At 33.0% G+C, this 20802-nt stretch overlaps 3 protein-coding genes across 3 annotated transcripts; all 3 read right to left on the reverse strand.

Annotated features, from left to right (window-relative positions):
- Nucleotides 1–29: 29 nt before the first annotated feature.
- On the reverse strand, nt 30–20557 carry Tmhs (Tetraspan membrane protein in hair cell stereocilia). Its single transcript, XM_085191192.1, has 4 exons — nt 20031–20557; nt 3356–3454; nt 3010–3153; nt 30–1653 (listed from the first exon to the last, which is right to left on the reverse strand). The coding sequence occupies exons 1-4, from the start codon at nt 20431–20433 to the stop codon at nt 1460–1462; spliced, it is 840 nt and encodes a 279-aa protein (XP_085047318.1). The 5' UTR covers nt 20434–20557; the 3' UTR covers nt 30–1459.
- Nucleotides 8004–9610, reverse strand: LOC146535041 (tektin-4-like). The gene has a single exon (XM_085191190.1). The coding sequence runs from the start codon at nt 9608–9610 to the stop codon at nt 8087–8089; it is 1524 nt and encodes a 507-aa protein (XP_085047316.1). The 3' UTR covers nt 8004–8086.
- Nucleotides 11315–12923, reverse strand: LOC146535042 (tektin-4-like). The gene has a single exon (XM_085191191.1). The coding sequence runs from the start codon at nt 12921–12923 to the stop codon at nt 11430–11432; it is 1494 nt and encodes a 497-aa protein (XP_085047317.1). The 3' UTR covers nt 11315–11429.
- Nucleotides 20558–20802: the final 245 nt, after the last annotated feature.

Below are 20802 nucleotides of genomic sequence, written 5' to 3' on the forward strand. Positions count from 1 at the left end.
GATATTATAAATAGAAAATAAAACAAAACTACATTAAAAAGAATATTTTATTCCAAATTAAATTTCAAGGCACAAGTAACATTGAACATTGGTTATTATTATATTCTACAATTACTTCTAGATATTACTACTACTTCTATACTATTTACATTTTTAATACAAATGTTAAGTAGAAACAAAATTAGGATTAAAAATACTAAAATTAAATACATATTCAATATTTATTTCATAAAGTTATGTATAATATTTCCTTCCTATTATTTAATTGGTCGAATTTATTTCGTTTGAGCATAAAATTAGAAAATGATCATAAGCGCCATCTTTTGGCGTAATTTTAAACTAATACATTGTCACTTAGAGTTAAAAACAAAAATATATCAACCGAATTGAGAATCTTCTTCTTTTCGAAGTCGTTTAAAAATGATAGTTTATCAAGTTATAGTTTATTCTTTTATAGATGCAAACTTTAAAAAGTGATTAATAAAAGATATTGTCACAAAATTATAATAATTTCTAGATGTTAGAAAGACAATTATTTACAGAGAATATTTGAAGGTTTAAGTAACGAGTTACCTTTATTAAAATATATAAACTTCAGGTCATAATTACTATTAAAAAATAAAAAACGAAGGACTACAAATATATTCCTATTTAAATACAATAGGTTATTTTTTTAATTCGTCCAATCTATCCACAACACATGATAACAATATTACTTACATAAAATATCCAGATTTATACCAACTAAGTAAGACTCATCACAAAAGACATAATAGGGGCAATGGTTTGGCAATTAATGATAATTTGTCTATAATTTTTAGAAATAGCAATAGACCATTAAATAATTTAATTGTAACAAATAAAAATAATTATTTTTCTCTTATTAAAAATAATAAAATATATAAAATTTCTAAATTCTACAAATCGATGACAATATAAACAGAATTAAAAACCATTCAACGTCATTTATTGCCAAATGATAAAAAAATTAAACAGCGCTATCACTACTACTAAAACAACAAATTTCACCGCCATCTACATTAAATCCAGAGAACTAATTAGTATCAATACAACGCCATCTACACGTCAAGTTTTTGATACATGCAAACGATTTTGATTTTTTAAAGAATTAACGACACTACGTTCTCCACTTTCCAAATAAAGTTCGAAAGGAAATAATGGAGGAACATAACATTATTATGTTTATTATTTTTAACAAAATAATAATAACATTGTCAATTCATTATTGCAACTGATTATTATGCATTATATTACCAAATACTATGCAATAAATATAAATACCATGTTAGACCTCGCAAAGCGCTCGTAGTAATATAATGTAAGTGCATCAGTACTAAATACTGAGTACCCCACTTTCCTCCAAATAAAAACATAGCGTTTTGCGTGGCGGAAATCCACGCCGTGCAGTTAAATTAAACTCAATTAAAAAACAATAATTCTACAACTGATAATTATGCATTGTATTTGCATAAATACCATGTTTAGATCTTGCAGTGCGACCCGAGTAGTGCGAATAGGTGTCGACATCGAGAGGTGCGTGAGGATGCATCAGGAGTACCGGCTGGAGGGCCAGGGACTTGCGGGAACCTGAGACCGAGGTGGCATCTGTTACGTATGCGTTGTTTACTTCACCTGGAATTTAAAGAATTTATGGTAGTTAGAAAGATTTAGGCAAGATAATAATATTTGGCAACCTAATACATACTTATATGTATGTTAGATATCTACATATATTATTTTAAATTCAACTAGTAGCAGAAACGTCGAGGAAAGGATCGTAATAAACTATACATAATTATTCTGACGCCGATACGTCGGTAATCGAACCATCAACTGTCGCCAACTTGTGTCGCTGTGCCAGCACGGATAACACGTATAATATATTCCCATGTAAATTAGAAACTCAAGAATCTCGAACAGGATATCGAGTAAAGTGATCTTTTGTGGTATTTGACACCAAGGAAACCTTTGAAACGAACAAAATATAAAATAACACTTATTACTAAAGAAATAAAGTCCACTTTTGATAATACTCAATTGTTAATGCAAAACGCGAGCGACAGACGATGCGTTCTTGACACAATTTGTAAGTTGCTTTTTCTGTCTTGCATATATATACGTGTATGTGCACGCATCTTTACGTATTTTCGAGTTTCTTTAATGATATATGTAGGTAGAGAAAAAACAGGTACTCTCATAATAATTATAATAAAATTCACTAAAAAATACCAACCATAACTACCATATTTCTTTATTTATGTATTATTGCAATATAAAACTTAACTTATACTATAATTCAACTATGTGATATGAAAAAGGCTAAACTAAGCTAGGCTACTAATGTCACAACATAAAATACAATAATATAATATCTTAAAAACAAGTTATAGATACTTCATACGTCGTAGCAGCGTTATATGACACTATATGACTATGTCATTTTAAACAAGCTTATTTTAGTTTTAAAGCAATATAAAGTAAGCACAAAAATAAATAACAAACATTACTATATGCCATTACTTATATGCCAAATGATTTTTAGAAAATGTCTGATAATTTGAACATAGCGGGAATCCTACTAAACATGTACTATAATAAGGCTTCCCTATATTAAATGTCATGGAATCATATAAGCGTAACTCAATAAACAAATTAATCGTAAATAGTACAAACTCGTTTTCGTCGCCGCACACTATGTAAGTATCGTGACAGCAATCAGAGTGGAACCTCTCGTTCCGACGTTATACTATATTATATGGTATTTTATAATACACAGACAAACTGACATTATTAGATAATAATGCTATCATTTACATACCATTATTAAAATATAATATGTCTATTTAATAGGTTAGTTTTTAGAATTTTTATCGTATTAAACAATCATTATTATCAACAATTTCGTCATAACCTCAATAGGTTCCGCCACATTTCAACTCAAATATGTTATAAAACAAAAGTAATTAAAAAGAAACCCAAAAAACCTACCCTTATACAAATCAGCAGGGTACGAGGTATCCGGCTGAAGCCTCACGTGCCTCGTGGCCAGGATGAAGGCGAGGGCGGCCAGCACTACGCCGTCCAAACACCCGATGACCGCCAGGAGGTACGCCCAGCGTATGTGACAGCGACCTGGGAAGAGTGTGCGTTTGATAAATAATTAGGTTTGTGGACGCCTATGAGTTCTTAAACTGAGAGTGAAATTGAAAACAAAGGGCAACATTTAATGAGCACTCAGCATGGAATTTGAGATGTATCGGGATGAAAGTACCTTTAATTCACTTATTGATCAATCAAAGAAACTCTTTATAATATTAGACAGTAAAACAGTTACCGATATTGTACTGGTCGGCGGTCGGGCCGCAGGTCTCCTGCACGGCGGTCTCGCTCCAGGCCGCGGGGTACACCGCCACGCCGCCGATCAGGAACATGGCTGGAACAATTTAAATTGTTATTACTCATTAGTTACTAGCGACCAAGCCGCGGCTTCGCCAGCTTATTCTTATTCGCTTATTGTTATATTAGAGCCAAATTATACGAACTCATAAGAAGTAGCCTATAGATTATTCTGATGAGTAGGTTATATTATTCAAAAATTTCTAATAATTATTCGGGACAAATATGTTTTTATATGATAAATATAACTATTATGTGTTAAATGGCGGAAAAAATGAAATTTTCTGAATAGTGAAACCATAACTATTGCCGTTATTACGTTACGATATTTTACGGTAATTCTAACTTCAATTAGAATTTTCCAATTTGGAAAGTGCCACGAACAAATCTTCCACGCTTCGATCGCTTCCGATGGAAAAGAAGTTTCACCGAATTAGAAATGAAGGGACGGATATTAGAAATAGTATTACCTACCATTTGCAATTATTTTAATTTCATTTTTATTTTCCCATGCAGAATTATGAATATATGAATTATATATTAGATACTCCCTGGGCTTCCGGTTCAGGTGATTTGTATCGATATTGTAACACACTGTGTCGATAGAAATAGGTATCAAAAATATGTACAGTGTGCATTCCGCAGAATTTAGAATTTCTAAATATTTCCAGCTCCTCTTATAAAACATTGTAGTAAGATTCTAATAAAACAATGGCTGTCTTCAAAGCTTTTGTTAAACTTAAATCTTCTAGGATCTCTCAAGAAGCAAACGATACTTATCAGATTTTGGTTATTAATGTATCTATTGTTTGTTATATCTATTATTAGATAAAAGTAATTTTATTCATTTAGCGAGAACGTGATTAACGACGGCCTTAAATAATGTATTTGTAAATTATACCTGTACTACACCCTATGTCCCGATTATCTATAGCAAAGAAGGTAAAGGGAACTTATTAAGAGACGCCGCTTTGTCTTATTTTTAGAGTACAAAATAAAATTATTTATTCCCCTGAGTGAGAATCGAGCCTAAAGCCGTCCCGTTTACAACAAGAAACGCGCGCTTTGCCATCAACGGCCGCCTCTACATATTGACATAACTAAAAAAAACTAAAAAAATAAATAAAATATGTTGTAAAAAAATCAAAATTCATAAGAGTTTTCTCTTAAGCAAGCGTTTGAGTCGTTTGAGCCAATTGTGTAGTGTGTTACATGCAATATCTGTCTAGTTAATACAAAATACTGCTTCATTATACAGGGTGGCTATCTGTCACCCAAGTATAATAATTAGCTAATCTAACTCCACATCTAGAAGCGTAGAAAAACAATTCACAGACTACTTTCCCACAGAAGCTTGTAGAGCGTGAAGATAGTGATTGTTCTAACCGTTACTTAACTCTCGATTTGATCTTTTCTTAATAAACACTTAGTCTGTTTCTTTTTGCTTCATTAGTCTGTGTGGTGTGTTGAAATTGAAAATGTTGCAAAATGAACGGATGAACGAAGCGAAAGAAAAATTTAAGTTATGTTAGAAGTTATACTATTAAATAAAAATATGTATGTACGAGCTACAAAGCTCATTTTCCGCGAAAAGACGCAGACACGATTAAATATTTACTTTCCTCGATTGGAAATCGAACACACAACCTGTCGCATTTACAGTCCACGCGTGCGACTCTTCGTGACGCCTGGCCCCTCTTTATATTATTATATTCTTTTATTTACTCAGATGACAAATTGTAAATGAGTCGAACACTATGATGAAAAGAGAGAACACAAATTAAATATCTGTAAAGGATTTTAAAATTCTAATATTTTAGTGATAATACTTATTTTTGTTTAATATTGCAATAAAAGAATATATTGATAGACAATAAACTTAATATAAAAGAGTGACAATATTTTTCCAACAATAATAATATGTATTTCAGAGGCAGTTCTTGCTATACTTTAAAGTATATTATAATATATTTTTTTAATAAATTAACTTTTATGTTTTTTTATACAAGATTTTAATATAATGTTTTAAATGATCATAATTCGTCTTCGTTACTCAAGTTAATACAGAGCGCGCTGCGTGCATAATCCGTAATGACGTTATTTCGACTTCATTTACGCTCGCAAAGTTTTTTTTTACTTTCTACCTCTAAGACTACTTTTTTATTTCCTTGTTTAGTAACAGAGGAGGAGGAGTAGCTGATTTAATAAAGTACATTGAGACCGTCGCGGCGCAGTGGCTGGCGTCTGCTGAAAACCGATTTCCAACCTCCGTCCATAATTGGTACGAATCAGTGAACACAAATCACAACGATACAATTAAAATATTGTCCAAAGTTACGAAATGAAAGAATTTGCAACGGCTTTTAATCTGTGAAGGAAAAACCACGCAACTGCAATGAGTACGTATGTGATGTGTGTCGATATCTAGATATAAGAGCGAGATAACGGCACGTTCTCACGTACAAAAACTAGATTGCTGTTACTGAAACGGATTTTGAAATCACAAACAGCATATGTATAAATGAATCGCAAGCTTAGACATGCTGGCGCTGACAATACTTATCTTTATTTAAAGGACATTTTTAAAAGCTAATTGAGAATTAGCTTTTTAATATTTAAAGCGGTAAAGCAAAGGATAAATATAAATAATTAACAGTTATATATAAAATATAACACAGTGGGTAGATATACTTTTTCTCTTAAAAAATCAGTTTTTATAGGGTCATAATAATTTAAAAGTTGTTATAAATTCAATAGAAACTTAGGCAGAGGGGACCTAATGTTAACATACTCCATACTCCACTCCCCGCTCTATTTTTAAGAAAGAGATGTAGACAGGCGTATCGCGGAACTAAACGCTTTTTTGTCTTATTACCAGAACATGGAAATGAAAGTAACTTATCCCCCAATGGCACTCGAATCCACTACCGCCGCTTTTTCAGTCAGACTAACTCTATGATACTGTTTATCAATAAATGAATCAATGTGGAGGTTGCACTTGCAAGCCGTAAAAAGTAAAAGTACGAATAGGTAGATATGCATATGAATATTACTTTATGTATGTAGTTACGTAGTTTGCATAAAAGATATGTTAAAAAAACAAGTAGCCAAGATTTCCTATTTTTACATGTAAATTAACAATTCTGTAGAACATTGTTATAAATTATTTTTGAACAAAAAGAAAAACCGACTTCTAACAACGAACTAAAAAGTGAAAAATAATTTTACAAATTTTTTTTAATTTTGAAGTCGGTGCCAAGTAAAACAAACAGGCTTAGTAAGGATGTATGTAGTAAGGGTGTTGTAACATTTGTTAAATATTTTGTTCACGAATTGGAGTAGAATGCAAAGACCCAAAACATCTTTATCTCCTTTATCCTCCTATCTTTTCTCCTCTGTGCCTAGCCTCCTACCCGAAAAATTAAACTTAATATTTTATTTTTCATAACCATGTTGCAAAATACAATACAATAATTGAAAAATAAACAAATATACCTGCGTATGGACAAAATATGAAAAACTAGAGTTATTTTTCACTAAGTTCTTTAAATTCAGTTAAAAACACAAAATACTTCAAACTCGAACAACAACAAAGGCATAAATAAGTAAAAAATAATTTAAAACATCATCTTCCGTAATTGGCCACTTCAAAATCATACGTAACGGTAATAACGTGTTAAGTAAGAGTAAGTTCAATCGACAATTATTGCTAATGCAGCCATTATACGGTGTTAGTGTTTTTTCTTTCCTACATCCGGTATAGCGCATGCTGTACGCATCACGTAAGTACCGATGCTCAATCTGACTCAAGAGCTATCACGGCGTTGATTATTTAAAACATTTGTTACGTAAATTGAATCTGTTTTAAGCAATTCGCCTAATCCGCTGGGTTAGAGTTACAGAGTGAGTATATAGTGCTCGTAGTGTCTCAATCTTACAAGAAAATAAAGGTGCAATTACTTAAATTTCAACTTGAAAAGCAACAAAAACGTTACAACCGCCGTGCCTTCTATTATAAACATACATTCTTGCATATTTAACCGACTGGTCATGTTCAGGTGTTTCTAGCTGCCCGTTATCTCACAAGTTCTCTCTATGTTGTCTAAGACTTCAAAAATAATACGTATTGACTCACGCGACCCACTTTTTATTTGGCATTTTGAAATGCAAATTTTAGTATCGCTTTGATGTGAAATATTACCTACTTGTAGCTTAATTTCGATAATTTAACTTAACAAGTTGCTTGTGGTTACGTAATTTTTGTATGCGCTATTAGTATTGTTATTATAGCAGATGTTTGGAAAATATTCTTATGCATGACTGAATTAATAAAAATAGATATAAATATAAAATTTTGTAAATTGTAATTAACATTAATTACCTACTGCATGAAGTGGTAATAATGTTTACGATAAACCTTTGTCTCTCTAGTTGCATTCTCCCACGTTTTAGTTAATTTAAATAGTAATAAATTAAAGAGGAATATATTAGTTACAATATTACTTAGTAACCACTATTATTTTCGACCGCAAGATGTGCAGCAAGGATAAATATCAATATTAGTTCAAATATGTACATTAGGAAACAGACATTTCACGATTTACGTCAAAAAGGTCAATTATTATTAGTCGTGCTAATATTATAAATATTTTATTAGAACCAGTTTGTTTCAGCCAGCTGCAAATTCTTCCGGCGTCGGCATGTGCGCGCGCACTCTGGAGCACCGGTCCTTGTCTATGTTAAGGCTTTTCCTTTTGCAGGCGATGTCCTTTTCTAAATCTCCTCTGTATTTCATCAATTCCGATCGTACATTTTCCGCTTCTCTCAATTGGTTCTGTAGCGACTCTGAACTTTCTTTTATAAACTTAGCTTCTGCTATCAAAGAGTACTGCGCTTCATCTCTACAGTTCTCTACGTTCGGTCGTTCATAGTTCCGAGCATACAATCGTGACATGACGCATTTGTTTCTTTCATCGATTTTTCGCAATGATTCCTTTAAGTAATCTATAAGATTTTCTATATCGGCTATCTTTTGTAAATTATCTTTTAAAGTTTCTTCTAATTTGTCACATAGCGCCTCAGTAGCTTCTACTGTTTCTGAAAGTGCCAAATTAGTTCTATCTGCTTGTAATTTCATGTCCTGACTTCCTTTGGTTATAACTGCCATCAAGTCGCCGCGTAGTTTCTCTGACGCTTTTCTTACCTCTTCACAATTTCTTATGCTCTCCGAACAATAATGTTCCCAATACTCCAGAGTGGTCGCGTTTTCTGGCCATCTCGCTACACCAGGATGACAAATTATCAGATTTGATTCTGGGGAGAGAGAAGCGTTCTTCATATCAACCTTTAAAGTAACCATCTTATCACTCCAATCGAATTCAATCGAAGATTTTGCCGCTTTATTTCTTGCCATTTGTTCTTCAACTTGCAATAATGTAGTTGTAAAAACTCGTCTTATTTCGCCAACAATTGCTACTTCTTTTATTAGTTCTTGCTCAGCATCGTCTCTCACTAAATCCGGCTCATATCGGCCTGTACGTAATTCCAAACATTCTCGTGATATTGCTTCGGGCATCATCAAGATTTTACAGGCACCTTTCAATCGGGCTCTATCATCGTCCAAGGTGTTTATTTCTTTATTCATAGCTTGAAGAGTAGACTCAACTTTTTTCTTCCAATAAGACAAGTTTTCAATTCGCTTGTTTATTTTCTTGTCAGAATCTTTAAGCTTATTGTTCATATTTGAAAAAGTATTATTGACATCCGTTTTAATTTGTGTTTCTAGAGCGTGGGCTTTGTCAGTTGCACGTGGTGTTAGCATTAGCTGATTGTTTTTTCGCCATTCTCCCGTAGAGTATCTAGTGATAGAATATTTATCAACCACTGGTCTTACTCCCGTAGAACCTGCTTGCGGTGTCCAGTCTATATGGCCAGCTGCCCATGGATCTATAGGACCCATACCGAGAATATCTCCACTTGTGCTGTCTGTAAGTTGAGGCAGATATCTAGGCGGAGCACCCGGTGGATAGACTTTTGGTTCTGGTGGTTCAATCATGCCAGGTACGTATGGGGAAGCATGAACATTTACCGTTTTCTGAGATTGATTAACTTGTTCATCTTTTCTCTCATCGCCATGGCCGCCTGACTTTGGACATATATGAGGACAGGAAAAACGATTAGATTGACCTGCCATAATCTCTAAATTGATAAACACTATAAAACTACAAAAATATATATATATAAATATGTAAAATAAAAAATAATGACACTTAATTGTCATTTTAATATACCTAACTTACATAATTCACATTTTTGTACTTTTAAAAAAGGTTTCTTTACATTTCTGAAAATCGTCATTAAATAAATATCGTATATAGTACTTTTTCTAAACAATATTTAAATCCTAAATCCTTTAAGTCCTAAATTGTCAACATGCCATAACAAACTATAATATTTACTTTTCTCTGTCTGGACAGTGGAACAGCGTCTTACTGTAAACGCAAGAGTTGTGGGTTCGATGTCCACTCAGGAGAATGGTCATATTTTAATTTTCCCGCTTTGATGAACAATCTCAGATATTAGGCGGTAAGAGGCGAATGGAGTGTTTTTACATTTGGAAACCTAAGACAAAAACTGTCTACCCTATCATGCGGGAAGAATCGTGGAGCTGGTTTCTTTTAGTCTTTAAAGTTAAAATATAACTTATTTACATTTTCAATAGACAACGTTTCAGAGACTAACATACAAAGTACACCTAGCAAGTATTATAATATAATATGAAAAGGTCACATACACTGTTCTCCACAGTTCCCACTGTCGTGGGATGAGATATAACGATGTTATTGTTTTTTGGTACCCACTAGCAATTTTTACTGTTTAATAATTCCGTGTTCCGTAATAACGTGCAACGGTTCTTTCGAAGTACAGTGATGATGCAGGGTGACCTTTAGAGTTTAATTTAGCATCACGCTGTATCCCGCATATAGCAGGTTGAGTAGAAGGAAGTTAGCTTTATATATCTCGAAAATTGTCTATTTTCGAGATATTGCGCGTAGAGTGGCAACGAGTTAATTTTAATACAGATTATATTAGAAAACAGTTTTCATGTTATATCTTACAATTATGTTCAAATCAAAATTTTAGTGCATCACAAAAAATGGAAGGTTACGATTAAAAGTAATGGATATAATTAAATATAATATATCAAAGGTAGTATATGATATTATCATGAGGCCAGTCGTGGTGCAAGGACACAAGCGTGTGACTACACGCGCGGACCGCAATAGACTGTGGGTTCGATCTCCAGTCGAGGAAATAAAATATTTCATATTTTCTTTGTTCTGGTGTCGAGGCAAAGTTCGAGTTCCGCCACTCAACACGCAATGCCTCGAGAATTCGGCGGAAAGTGGGGAGCGGAGTGTCTTAACGCTAGGTGAAGCTGAAAAAAAAAATTGTTTCGAGTTGCTTTGTAAGTAAACTTGTGCGTATATAAAAAAAACTGTAAAATTAGCATATAATATTTTAGGAAGAAAATATTTACTAAAAATGTTGAAAAGATTAAAATATGCTTAATGTTTCATTAATTTCAGTAACTATTCGAACATACAAATGTGATGGAAGTTAAGCTTACTATTATATTTTAATTTTAAGCATTTCCTAAGGTTATCATTTTTATTTTCAATAATTTTATCACCTCCATCATCTTCTAGCTAAGCTTGCGTAACTAACACTTGTACGCCAGACAATAAATAGTGAAAGGTATTATCACTACGACTCGGTTTCGATGTCTTGAGGAAAACAATTTAAGACTTTATGATACATCTTTATTTCCTGACGCAACTGTTAATGTTGATTTAGAAATATCCAATCATCATTAGAGATAATATGGTTTGTTATTTAATCACATTGTAATTTAGAAATTGTGATTATAATTATACAGATTTGTAGAGTGTATTTAAAACAATTAATTATAATAACCAAATCGCTAACGTAGACAATAACAAATTAAGTCTCTAATGTCCCGCTAATTCCGACGCAGACGGATAGTGTGACCGAACCATGCCGCATCGGTCGCGGTCTATATTCAAAGTCTTTCTTTTAGATGCAATGTCCTTCTCAAGAACAATTCTCTTCTCCAAAAGTTCATTCCGTACTCTTTCAGCATTCTTCAACTGGCCGAGCAGTGATGTGACGGTTTCGTGGATTTTCTTCACTTCTTCGATTAATCCTAAATGCGGTTGATCTCTTACACTTTCTCCGTGTGGTCGGAAATTATTTCTGTTGTCTAATCTAGTTTGTGCTAATTTCATTGCTGCATCCATCTTTCTGACAGAATCTTGCAAATTTGCAATTAAAGATTCCATATCCGCGATCCTTTGTAACGTATTCCGTAATGTTTCCTCCAGTTTCGCACAAAGTTCTTGCGTTATCGCTACAGTTTCGGCTAGCGCAATGTCAGTTCTATCTGCTTGATTTCGCAGTTTTCTACCACCGTTAACTAAAATAGCATTAAGGCTTCCACGTAAATCGGCGGATTTTTGTCGCACAGCCTCACAATTTTGTACATTTTCTCTACAAAAATATTCCCAATACTCTAAAGGTGCAGTGTATTCACCAAAACGCGTGGAGCCCGGTCTAAACATGATGGTATTAGATTTCGTAGTAAGTCCTAAGTTCATACTTTCAGTATTATAGGCCATGGTCTTATCACACCAATCGTATTCTATTCTATGTTTTGCAGCTTTATTCATTGCCATTTGTTCTTCAATTTGATCTACAGTATTTTTCAAAGTGGCACGGACCTCACTCACTAAATTCATTTCCTTAATTAATTCTTGTTCTGCTAAATCTGCAACCAGGTCCGGTTGAAACCTATTAGAGCGGAGGTCTAAACACTCTTTCGATATTGATTCTGGTAGCATTAGTACTCTCGAGGCACCTTTCAAACGTTGTCTTTCTATTTCTAAAAGTTCAACTTCTTTTGTAATAGCTCGACACGCGCTTTCAACTTCTACTTTCCATCTAAATATATCTTTCGCTTTTTGTCTTAGTCTCTTAAAATTTTCACATTGTTGTTTGTCAATGTTTCCAAATGCTTGCATCATTGACGTTTTCGCATTATATTCTACAATATTTGATTCAGTAATAATTTCTGGATTTAGAACATTTTGGTTGTGCTGTCTCCACTCACTTAAAGAATAACGGCTAATGCTATACTTGTTGACGCTAGGCCTGGTATTAGTCATTGATGCAAGTGGTGTCCAGTCAACTTTACCATCGGGGCCAGGTCTTAGGTTCGGAAGATGTTCTTCACCTTCTGCTGGAGCTCTCTTTATAACTTCGTCCTCCTGAGGATGGGTCTGTTCTTTAGAAGGCTGATCAGCTTCTTTTATTTCAACACTAGGTTTTTCATCTTGAGCTTTTTCTAATGTTTCAGTAGCCTTTTTGAAAGCACCTATATCTTTACATACTTTTGGACAATTGTCTTTTTCTGGAAAGGATGTCATTATTTAAGTGATACAAAGTAATACTTTAAGTACTCAAGAAAAAATATTAATACAAAATTCCTCAAAAATACATTTGACGTATATACATATGTGACAGTACGTCAACAAAAAATGATATATTATTTTGTCTTGTTATAAGTGAAGGCAGTATTTTAACTGGATTGTTGTTTAATATTATCTCTAGTTTTACCGTGAGTACAACCTCTTTCGTGTGTTCCCCATACAATGTTTCATTTTATGTGCCATGTATTGAGCATATTAGTAATTTGTATTTCTATATAAAATAAACGATATGAACTTAAATTTGTCTATGTTAGGTATCAAGTGGCTTAATAATACAGTATAACAGAGACATTTCTGATTATGATTAGTTTATCGTCGTGTTTTTAAGCAATATCTTTACTTATAGTAGAGGCCATTGTGATCCAGCGGCATATCATCAGCGTAAAGTATTTTTTATTTAAATAACTATAGTCAAAACGACAGCCCGCCAATTGAACTCTATGAAGCAACAAATCTAACAGGTTTTACATACGAGTAGGTCCACGAGACGCACTCGTTAATATCTTTTCCGTTTAAAGTGAAAACTTGCAATTGAAGTATCCGCCGCTTATCTAGTTACCTATACGTCTACCTACACCTACAGGTATATTTACATCTGTCCGACAGACTACTTTCTAGTTTCTATGAGATTTGAGAGCGTTAAAGCTAGTTTTCTATTACGTTTTCTATTAATTATTATAATATAAGATTAACTATAATGTTGTAAATATTCATACTACTTATAACATTGTGTAAGTAACACTGTTTTCTTATCTTTGTGCATATCATGTATTTTCACTATTTTTTTTCTTTAAAATTTACTTTTTCTTGGTGATATAACGAACTACTATGTGCGACGACAGTGACAACGTCATTAATAACAGTTTTAATAGATCAATTAGATAGATATTTTTGAATGGGCCATTAATATCAGAAATAATAGAATATTTTATTAATGAAATTAATAAAAAAACTCCCGTAATATATACTTATACCTAATCTATTTAATTTCAATTTAAAACTACTTATTCGTTAGTGGCGTATGCTTAAGTAAAAAATAATGAAGATAACGATACCAATATATGGGCATGTAAAATGATATTGTACAAGAGTATCGTATGGCCACGTAAGGTCGAACTTAATATGAATTATAAATAATACTAATAAAGCCACCGTAGCACGGATCTTAACACGCGATAGTCACGAGTTCCATTCTAGATAAAAATATGTATATATATATATATCCTTATCCTTATCTGGGTAGCCATAAATAACGAAAACGGTCTCTACATATCTCTTCAGCGTCGCCCACTGTCCTTAACCTCATCAGACACGTACACTCCCTTCGGAAGGACCTCAGGTGATGTAGACTTTCTTCAGTACCATCGATAATGTCTTCTTGAAGGTCAAGTTACAGTTAAAGCTCGTAAATAAAATACAATAATACCTTTAAATAGACAGAAAGTGGAGATTGGTAATTATCAGATCACTTATATTGAGCTTAAATACTAATATATTATCTACTTAAAGTTATCTTAAATAAATAATTTCAGTGGTCGGATGTAATAACTTCGTGGGAACGTGGGAAAAGAACTATTATTTAAGCAAGGAGTATACAATAGTATACATATATTTCTACTAGTTATCTTGGCTTAACTTGATAATATATTTATTTTTGTTTTTTTGTAACAGACACAAAAAACAATTGTAAATTATATCAAAAATCATGGAAAGCATCTCAAAACTGCTGTCATTATCGCCGGTGCTCACCATGAAGCTAATGTTAGGATTAAACTTTTACTTTTCACGGTTCTGTAATGGCAGGTTGATGGTGGTATTCGAGGGGGTTACGCAAGAGGTTCTATTATTTTTACCTTAGATGGTTTAGCTGTCACAAAAAGACCTTGCGTTTGAAATTTGAATTTTGCCTAAGGGCGAAGATTGTGTATATGAATTCTAATATCTATTTTATTTATTTATATTTATCAGTATCCAATTAAAAGAGGCGTGTCGCAGCGGCATACCGTCTAACAGCGTAAAAGCGAAGATTTTGGGTTCGATTCAAATTCTGGTGAATGAATTATTTACATTTTCCACGCTCATGAAGATATCCGTTTATTCCAATATTATTTAATTGGAGAAGGTAGAAACTTGGGAACCTAGTGTTAAGACAACACTAGGTTCCCAAGTTCCCTCTCCCTACCGTGTTATGTGCAGGGCACAGAACAGTATAGTAAACAGTACCCTACAATTATTCCACGGGCAATAAAATATATTCCAAATTTATGTTTCAATAGGTAATAATAATTAATCAAAAGGAAAGGAAATGGAAACCAAGTGTCTCAACACTAAGTTCCAAAGTCTGTCTAGAATCAAACAATTCTTCGTGTAGCAGTATTTAGACTAATAGCAAGAATTTTAAGTTCATGTCCTTCTTTCCTTTCAAAAATGTAGATACATAATTTAAAAAAAAATTGTAGATTTCTATAACTTTCAATTATCTATTTCGAGCGCCGCGTCGGTGCACGTCTAAATGACTTGTGATCCAACAAATCGATTTTGAATGGCGTGATGGATCTACAGTAAAGTAACTGTTACTCAGTGACACTACTTGTACTGGGCACTAGGTATTTCATTTAAAATTTAATTAGACGTAAAAGACGTAATTTAAATTTTAAACGTAATTAAAAGTGGTGTTTAATGTTAGTTGAGCGTTATATGACATCTGCCTGTGGTTGTACTTGTAAATTACTAAAGTAAATAATATTTCGTGATATTGCTTGGTGAGTGAGTACACAACAGAAGGTATACTACTTTCACACAAACAATCATGTCTTTGATTCTCGATGACCACGTCGTAGTAGTATGTAGGCTGTCAGCATTTTTTCCGGTCGCTTAGCGGTCTCCGATGAGGTCACACGAGCGGCTGCCAGTAATGATGCCAGCAATACTGGTTTTAATTTTCCTTTTATTTCTACTACTAAAACTACATATTGTTTTGTATAGTTTGTTGTAATTGTATAATTGTAGCTGTTATTCAATTGGTAATTATGTGTTATTATTTTTCTATGTTCTTGTTTTATTGGAGTGTTAGAGACAGTAAACGCAGTGGTTGTTGGGTCAATACCCACTCGGGGAAAAGACAATTTTCTAATTATTTTAATTTATTCGCTCTTGTAGATAAAGCGCAACGAATGAATTCCTCATCTCGATAAACAATATGGGAACGTAGGAAAGTGGAAGAGTGTCTTAACATTAGGTTCTTTTTGACTACCCTCATAAAAAACCCCAGAAAGTGTCAAGATGCCTTCTCTTGTTTTATTTTCAGAAAGTTTTTGCAAAGAAAGAGATGTTCTCTAATGTTTATCGTGACAGTAGTCATTGTATTGCGAGTACATTTGGTTCTGAATCTCAATGTATTCATTTGTAAATTAATCTAAATCATTACTAAATATCAATAGTTATCTCAAATATTCATACGTGTTAAACTATAGTCACCTCATAACTGAAATTAATTAATGAACCAAACTTGAAAGGTCATAAGATTTACATATTCTGTCGAAAAAATCAAAAACAAATTTAATTATTCTTTTGTATCAAAGATGATGATGATGACATTTAGAACTCAACGCCGCGCTTGACTTGACTCGACACAGGAACGAAAAATATTACATATTTAATTTGGGCTACGACTGATCTCCTATTAAAATAATCTAAAAATACTCCGAAGATCAATATAATAAGATTTAGCTAAGATGATTACTAAACTAAGCTGATTTCGATGCACTTAAGCTACTTTTGATTCATAATAGCGTTATGTATAACGTTATTAACCATTAAACTATTGGCGTTTTCAATTACAATCATAACTCTAGGAATATTTCTTTATTTACACATAACCTGTACAATATTTTATTATAATACTGTGTAATATATCTATGTTAATTATTACAGCTATACGTGCATTGGAACCCAAAGCAAACGGTCGTCTTTGCATTGGGCGTGTAAGAAAACATTTAGTATGTGACTTGAATGATTCAAATTGAATCCCCAATCATCGTAAACAAGTGCGTAATAACATTTATAATTAATACATCTCGGCCATGTTTGTTTTTTGACTTATATTAGTTAACATTTTTAATATTTAACAGTTTCATATATTCTATTTTAATGTCTATACTACAGATATTTATATTAATATTTCACTTTTATTAATCACATTGTCTGTTCTACCTTTTGATACATCTCAAATTCGGGTTATCTCTGCCTACAGCAATATATGACAAATAAAATTCTTATTTAATGATAATAAAAGTTTACAAAGATTAAAAAAAAATATTAAGGCTACTTACTACGTGATAAGCCTATTTTATTATTTCTAGAAAAACCTTGTCTTGTTTTTTATCTGCAGGATAATGGCACGGTTTCATCGCGACATATTGCACAATAATGTAATTAAATCATAATAATTGGATCTCGGACACATTCAACTCCAATGGACTTACTCGTGAATCATTCAGAAACGCTGACATTTTATACGATTCAAGTGAATTTCTTTCGCAACCGTCCGTAGGGTACACAACCACACCTGCCTCGTTAGGGTTGATCAAAAGGTTACAATAATGTTATATTTTGCTTTATTTTATAATATTGAATTCGCGGCGGTTGCGGTTTCATGTCTTTGTCGGATGGTGAAGTAATCGGGAGTGTCCTTTCTTTTGAAAATCATCAGTTCACTAGTTGACAAAAAGATATTCTGATCAGTTCAATATTTTGGATTTTTTAATTTTGTTTACTTTTTAGAGTTATTTAACTATTATTTTTATAGTAATATCTATTTTAGTTTTCAAGAGAATTCCAATAAATTCGTGATAGCCCTACGCGGGACGGATGCACAGCACGCAACGCCTGTCTAGCGCAGGAGTAACTACCTGTTGCCCGTGTTGCCACATTACTTTACAAATCGCTTTGCGTGCGTCTCCGGGAAACATGATTACACTGTATCGGGATATCCTTTAAATATTACTAGACTAAAATAATACTTAATATTTTGTTTTCTAATAAAAAAATCTACTTGTCAAAACTAGCACAACTTAGGAGAAGTATTTTGTCAAAACTAGAACAACTTTGTTTGAAGTATTTTCTCTCCATGTAACGTGCCATTGGTCAAGTGATTAGTGCTCAATTGGCACGTTCCGAAAGCCATAATTATTATTAAAGAACAGAACAGAAGTATTTTTGGAACAGAATTATGTCAAATAACAAACTAATTACAATGTTTCTTACTAAGTGCTGTAACGATGATACGGCGCGAAGGTTATGGAAAAAGCATGAGGACCCTTCTATACCCATGCGAGTTGATGACAGTCGACGAGGCGAGAAAGAGAGACCGTAGTGTTTTGCGCTCGGCTATCTCTGGCTACCACGCTATGGATAACTAAAAAATACGTTTCGGATGCTATACGTCTATGTCTATATATGAAATAATATTAATTATTTCTTTCCCCAAACCCGTAATCGAACCCACGACCTTGTGTCCCTGCGCTACGACGGCATTTGCATCATCACCACTTAGTTATTTGCTTTAATTATTGCATTTCAGTTTTAATTTGAAGAAATATTTCGTCTAAGTCAGCAATTTCATATTTTTTTGTATGTCGACAGCAAATTTAAGGGCATTGCTCCTAAGGCACAAAAATCTAATTGAATAATTGATAATTCTAATCATCCGACCTAACAAATAATTCGAGGTCGATTCGATGGAAATAAATAAAAACAATTTAAAAGTTTTAAAATTCTTTATCAATTTTATTTAGTAAATGACCTGGCAATTAAAAGAGAATTTAAGTTGCATTCGTTTTTCCAAAGTCATTTTGTACGATAAGCTAATGCCTTCGTTCTTACTCCTGACGTAGCTCTTAGATAGATATTCCTGGCTCTGGTAACTAGGCAACTTATTTTAACACTAGGTTCCCAGATTCCTTTTGCGTACGCGACTAATATATCGAGAGGAGCCTCTCTACATACATATTTCTATTGAATATGACTTTCAAATATTAAAAAAATGTTTCCTTGTTGTATATTACGTATCTAAGCATTTCTATGTAACAATAGTAAACACGTTTGTAACTCGATTCTTCAATGCGTATAAAGGACATCTAGATTCTAGCGTGATGCAGTAAGTCACTGAACACGGGTCACGGAGTAGTATTTAGTGAATGTTGATCTCTATTCGTAAGTCAGAAGTTTGATTTCAAATGATAAATATTTTATAATTTGATAGGTTCTCCCATGTTTTTGTAAATTTACTAAAAATCATACATTTTATATTAAGAATACAAGCTATATTATAATAAATATATATTTTATTCGTCATGATATCAATAGTCTTAAAAGAAATCAAAGGTTATAGTGATGTCACTATTTTTAATAAGTAGAAACGACTTGAGTAGGGGAGGTAATGTTGTAGTAGTAGGGGCTTTACTGCCTTAGTTTTTTACTTGAGTAATAAGGGTCATCTCCTGTTAAATATTGATTTTTTCTTATTAAAAATGGCTATCTAAACATTAATGAAGTGATAATTAGCCTTTAATAAACGTTAATTAATCTTACAAGTATATAAAGTAATTTAAATGAATCTACATTAGGTGTACTTAAAATATTGATAATAAATAATAAATTTACCTATATACGAACAATACAAATACAAGGTCAGATATATTCAACTTTCACTTTCTTGTCACAGAAAAATATCACAATAATCGCACAGTGCGGACACTCGGACAGTGCCAAACTAACAAATGTCATAAACAAATATTTTTTCATCTATATTTTGTTATGAATAAATCAGTGTCCCATTTTATATCTTTGAGGTAGATAGATAGAATTTACCTATACGCTTATAACTTAACAATACTAGTAGCCTGTAGTAACAAATGTATTACTAAGTTTTTGTTACATTTTACAATGCGAGTTATAAAATTACGCGTCGTACGAAGTATTAAAAGTTAACTTTAAAGTACATTAATTTCTATATAATCCGTAGAGATCGGTAACGGTACTTACCCGAAATCAGCTGCAACCATCCACAAATATGGAACACAGTGGTCGACTGGCAGAAGAAAAACAAAAGTATGGCACATATGGTAAACAAGGCCAGCGCCACCGCCGCTCCCACCAGCACCGTGGCCACTTTGAACACAAAACCATTGATCGACAGGAAGTCATCCAACCTTCCTTTACAGTCCTCGATGGAGTCATCTGTCCTGCATATTTGGAAGAGGCCGAACTTCCTGGGATACTCGGTCTCCAAGTCACCTATCCACTCCGGTGTAACGAACGCCACAACGCTTATTATCGCGTAACAAATCGTGAATATAGCCCAAAGCACTCCGATAGCTTTCGAATTCCGGACATAGTTTGTGGCGTATAAATGTGATGAATCAACGTACTCTATTTTCGAACCCATTTTTGTGTTGTTTGAAAAAACTATGTGCACATTTTTTTTATTAATATTAAAAGTTTTTCCACTCACGGATGTAATCCTATACTACGTAAGTCGAGGACGCGGTAAATACTAAAGTACAACCTCTCGCCGTACCATTCAACTTGGTGAGTAGAGGGGATGTGTAATCAAAGGTGTGCTCAACAGGTAGTTACCTGAACTTTGTAAAATAAAACACATTTTATATAAACATGTTAAAATTTCATTGAAATATAAAATTTAATAAGTAATATTTAATTTAGAGAACACTTATGATAATACTTTTTTTGTTTTTCCAATGTACTTCGAGTTGCATGTAGATGTACATTTGTAGATTGGATATAACAGTATTAT

Source organism: Heliconius melpomene, chromosome 10 (genome assembly GCF_056956725.1).
Source record: "Heliconius melpomene rosina isolate 202511_hmr_F chromosome 10, ASM5695672v1, whole genome shotgun sequence".
In the NCBI taxonomy this organism is placed as follows: Eukaryota; Metazoa; Arthropoda; class Insecta; order Lepidoptera; family Nymphalidae; genus Heliconius; species Heliconius melpomene.

Coding starts and splice junctions, on each gene's coding strand:
- LOC146535042 (XM_085191191.1), bottom strand. CDS start 12,923: ATGACATCCTTTCCAGAAAAAGACAATTGTCCAAAAGTATGTAAAGAT.
- LOC146535041 (XM_085191190.1), bottom strand. CDS start 9,610: ATGGCAGGTCAATCTAATCGTTTTTCCTGTCCTCATATATGTCCAAAG.
- Tmhs (XM_085191192.1), bottom strand. CDS start 20,433: ATGGGTTCGAAAATAGAGTACGTTGATTCATCACATTTATACGCCACA. Junction 3,455..20,030: donor ATGGTTGCAGCTGATTTCGG/GTAAGTACCGTT, acceptor AAATTGTTCCAG/CCATGTTCCTGATCGGCGGC. Junction 3,154..3,355: donor CGCCGACCAGTACAATATCG/GTAACTGTTTTA, acceptor CACTCTTCCCAG/GTCGCTGTCACATACGCTGG.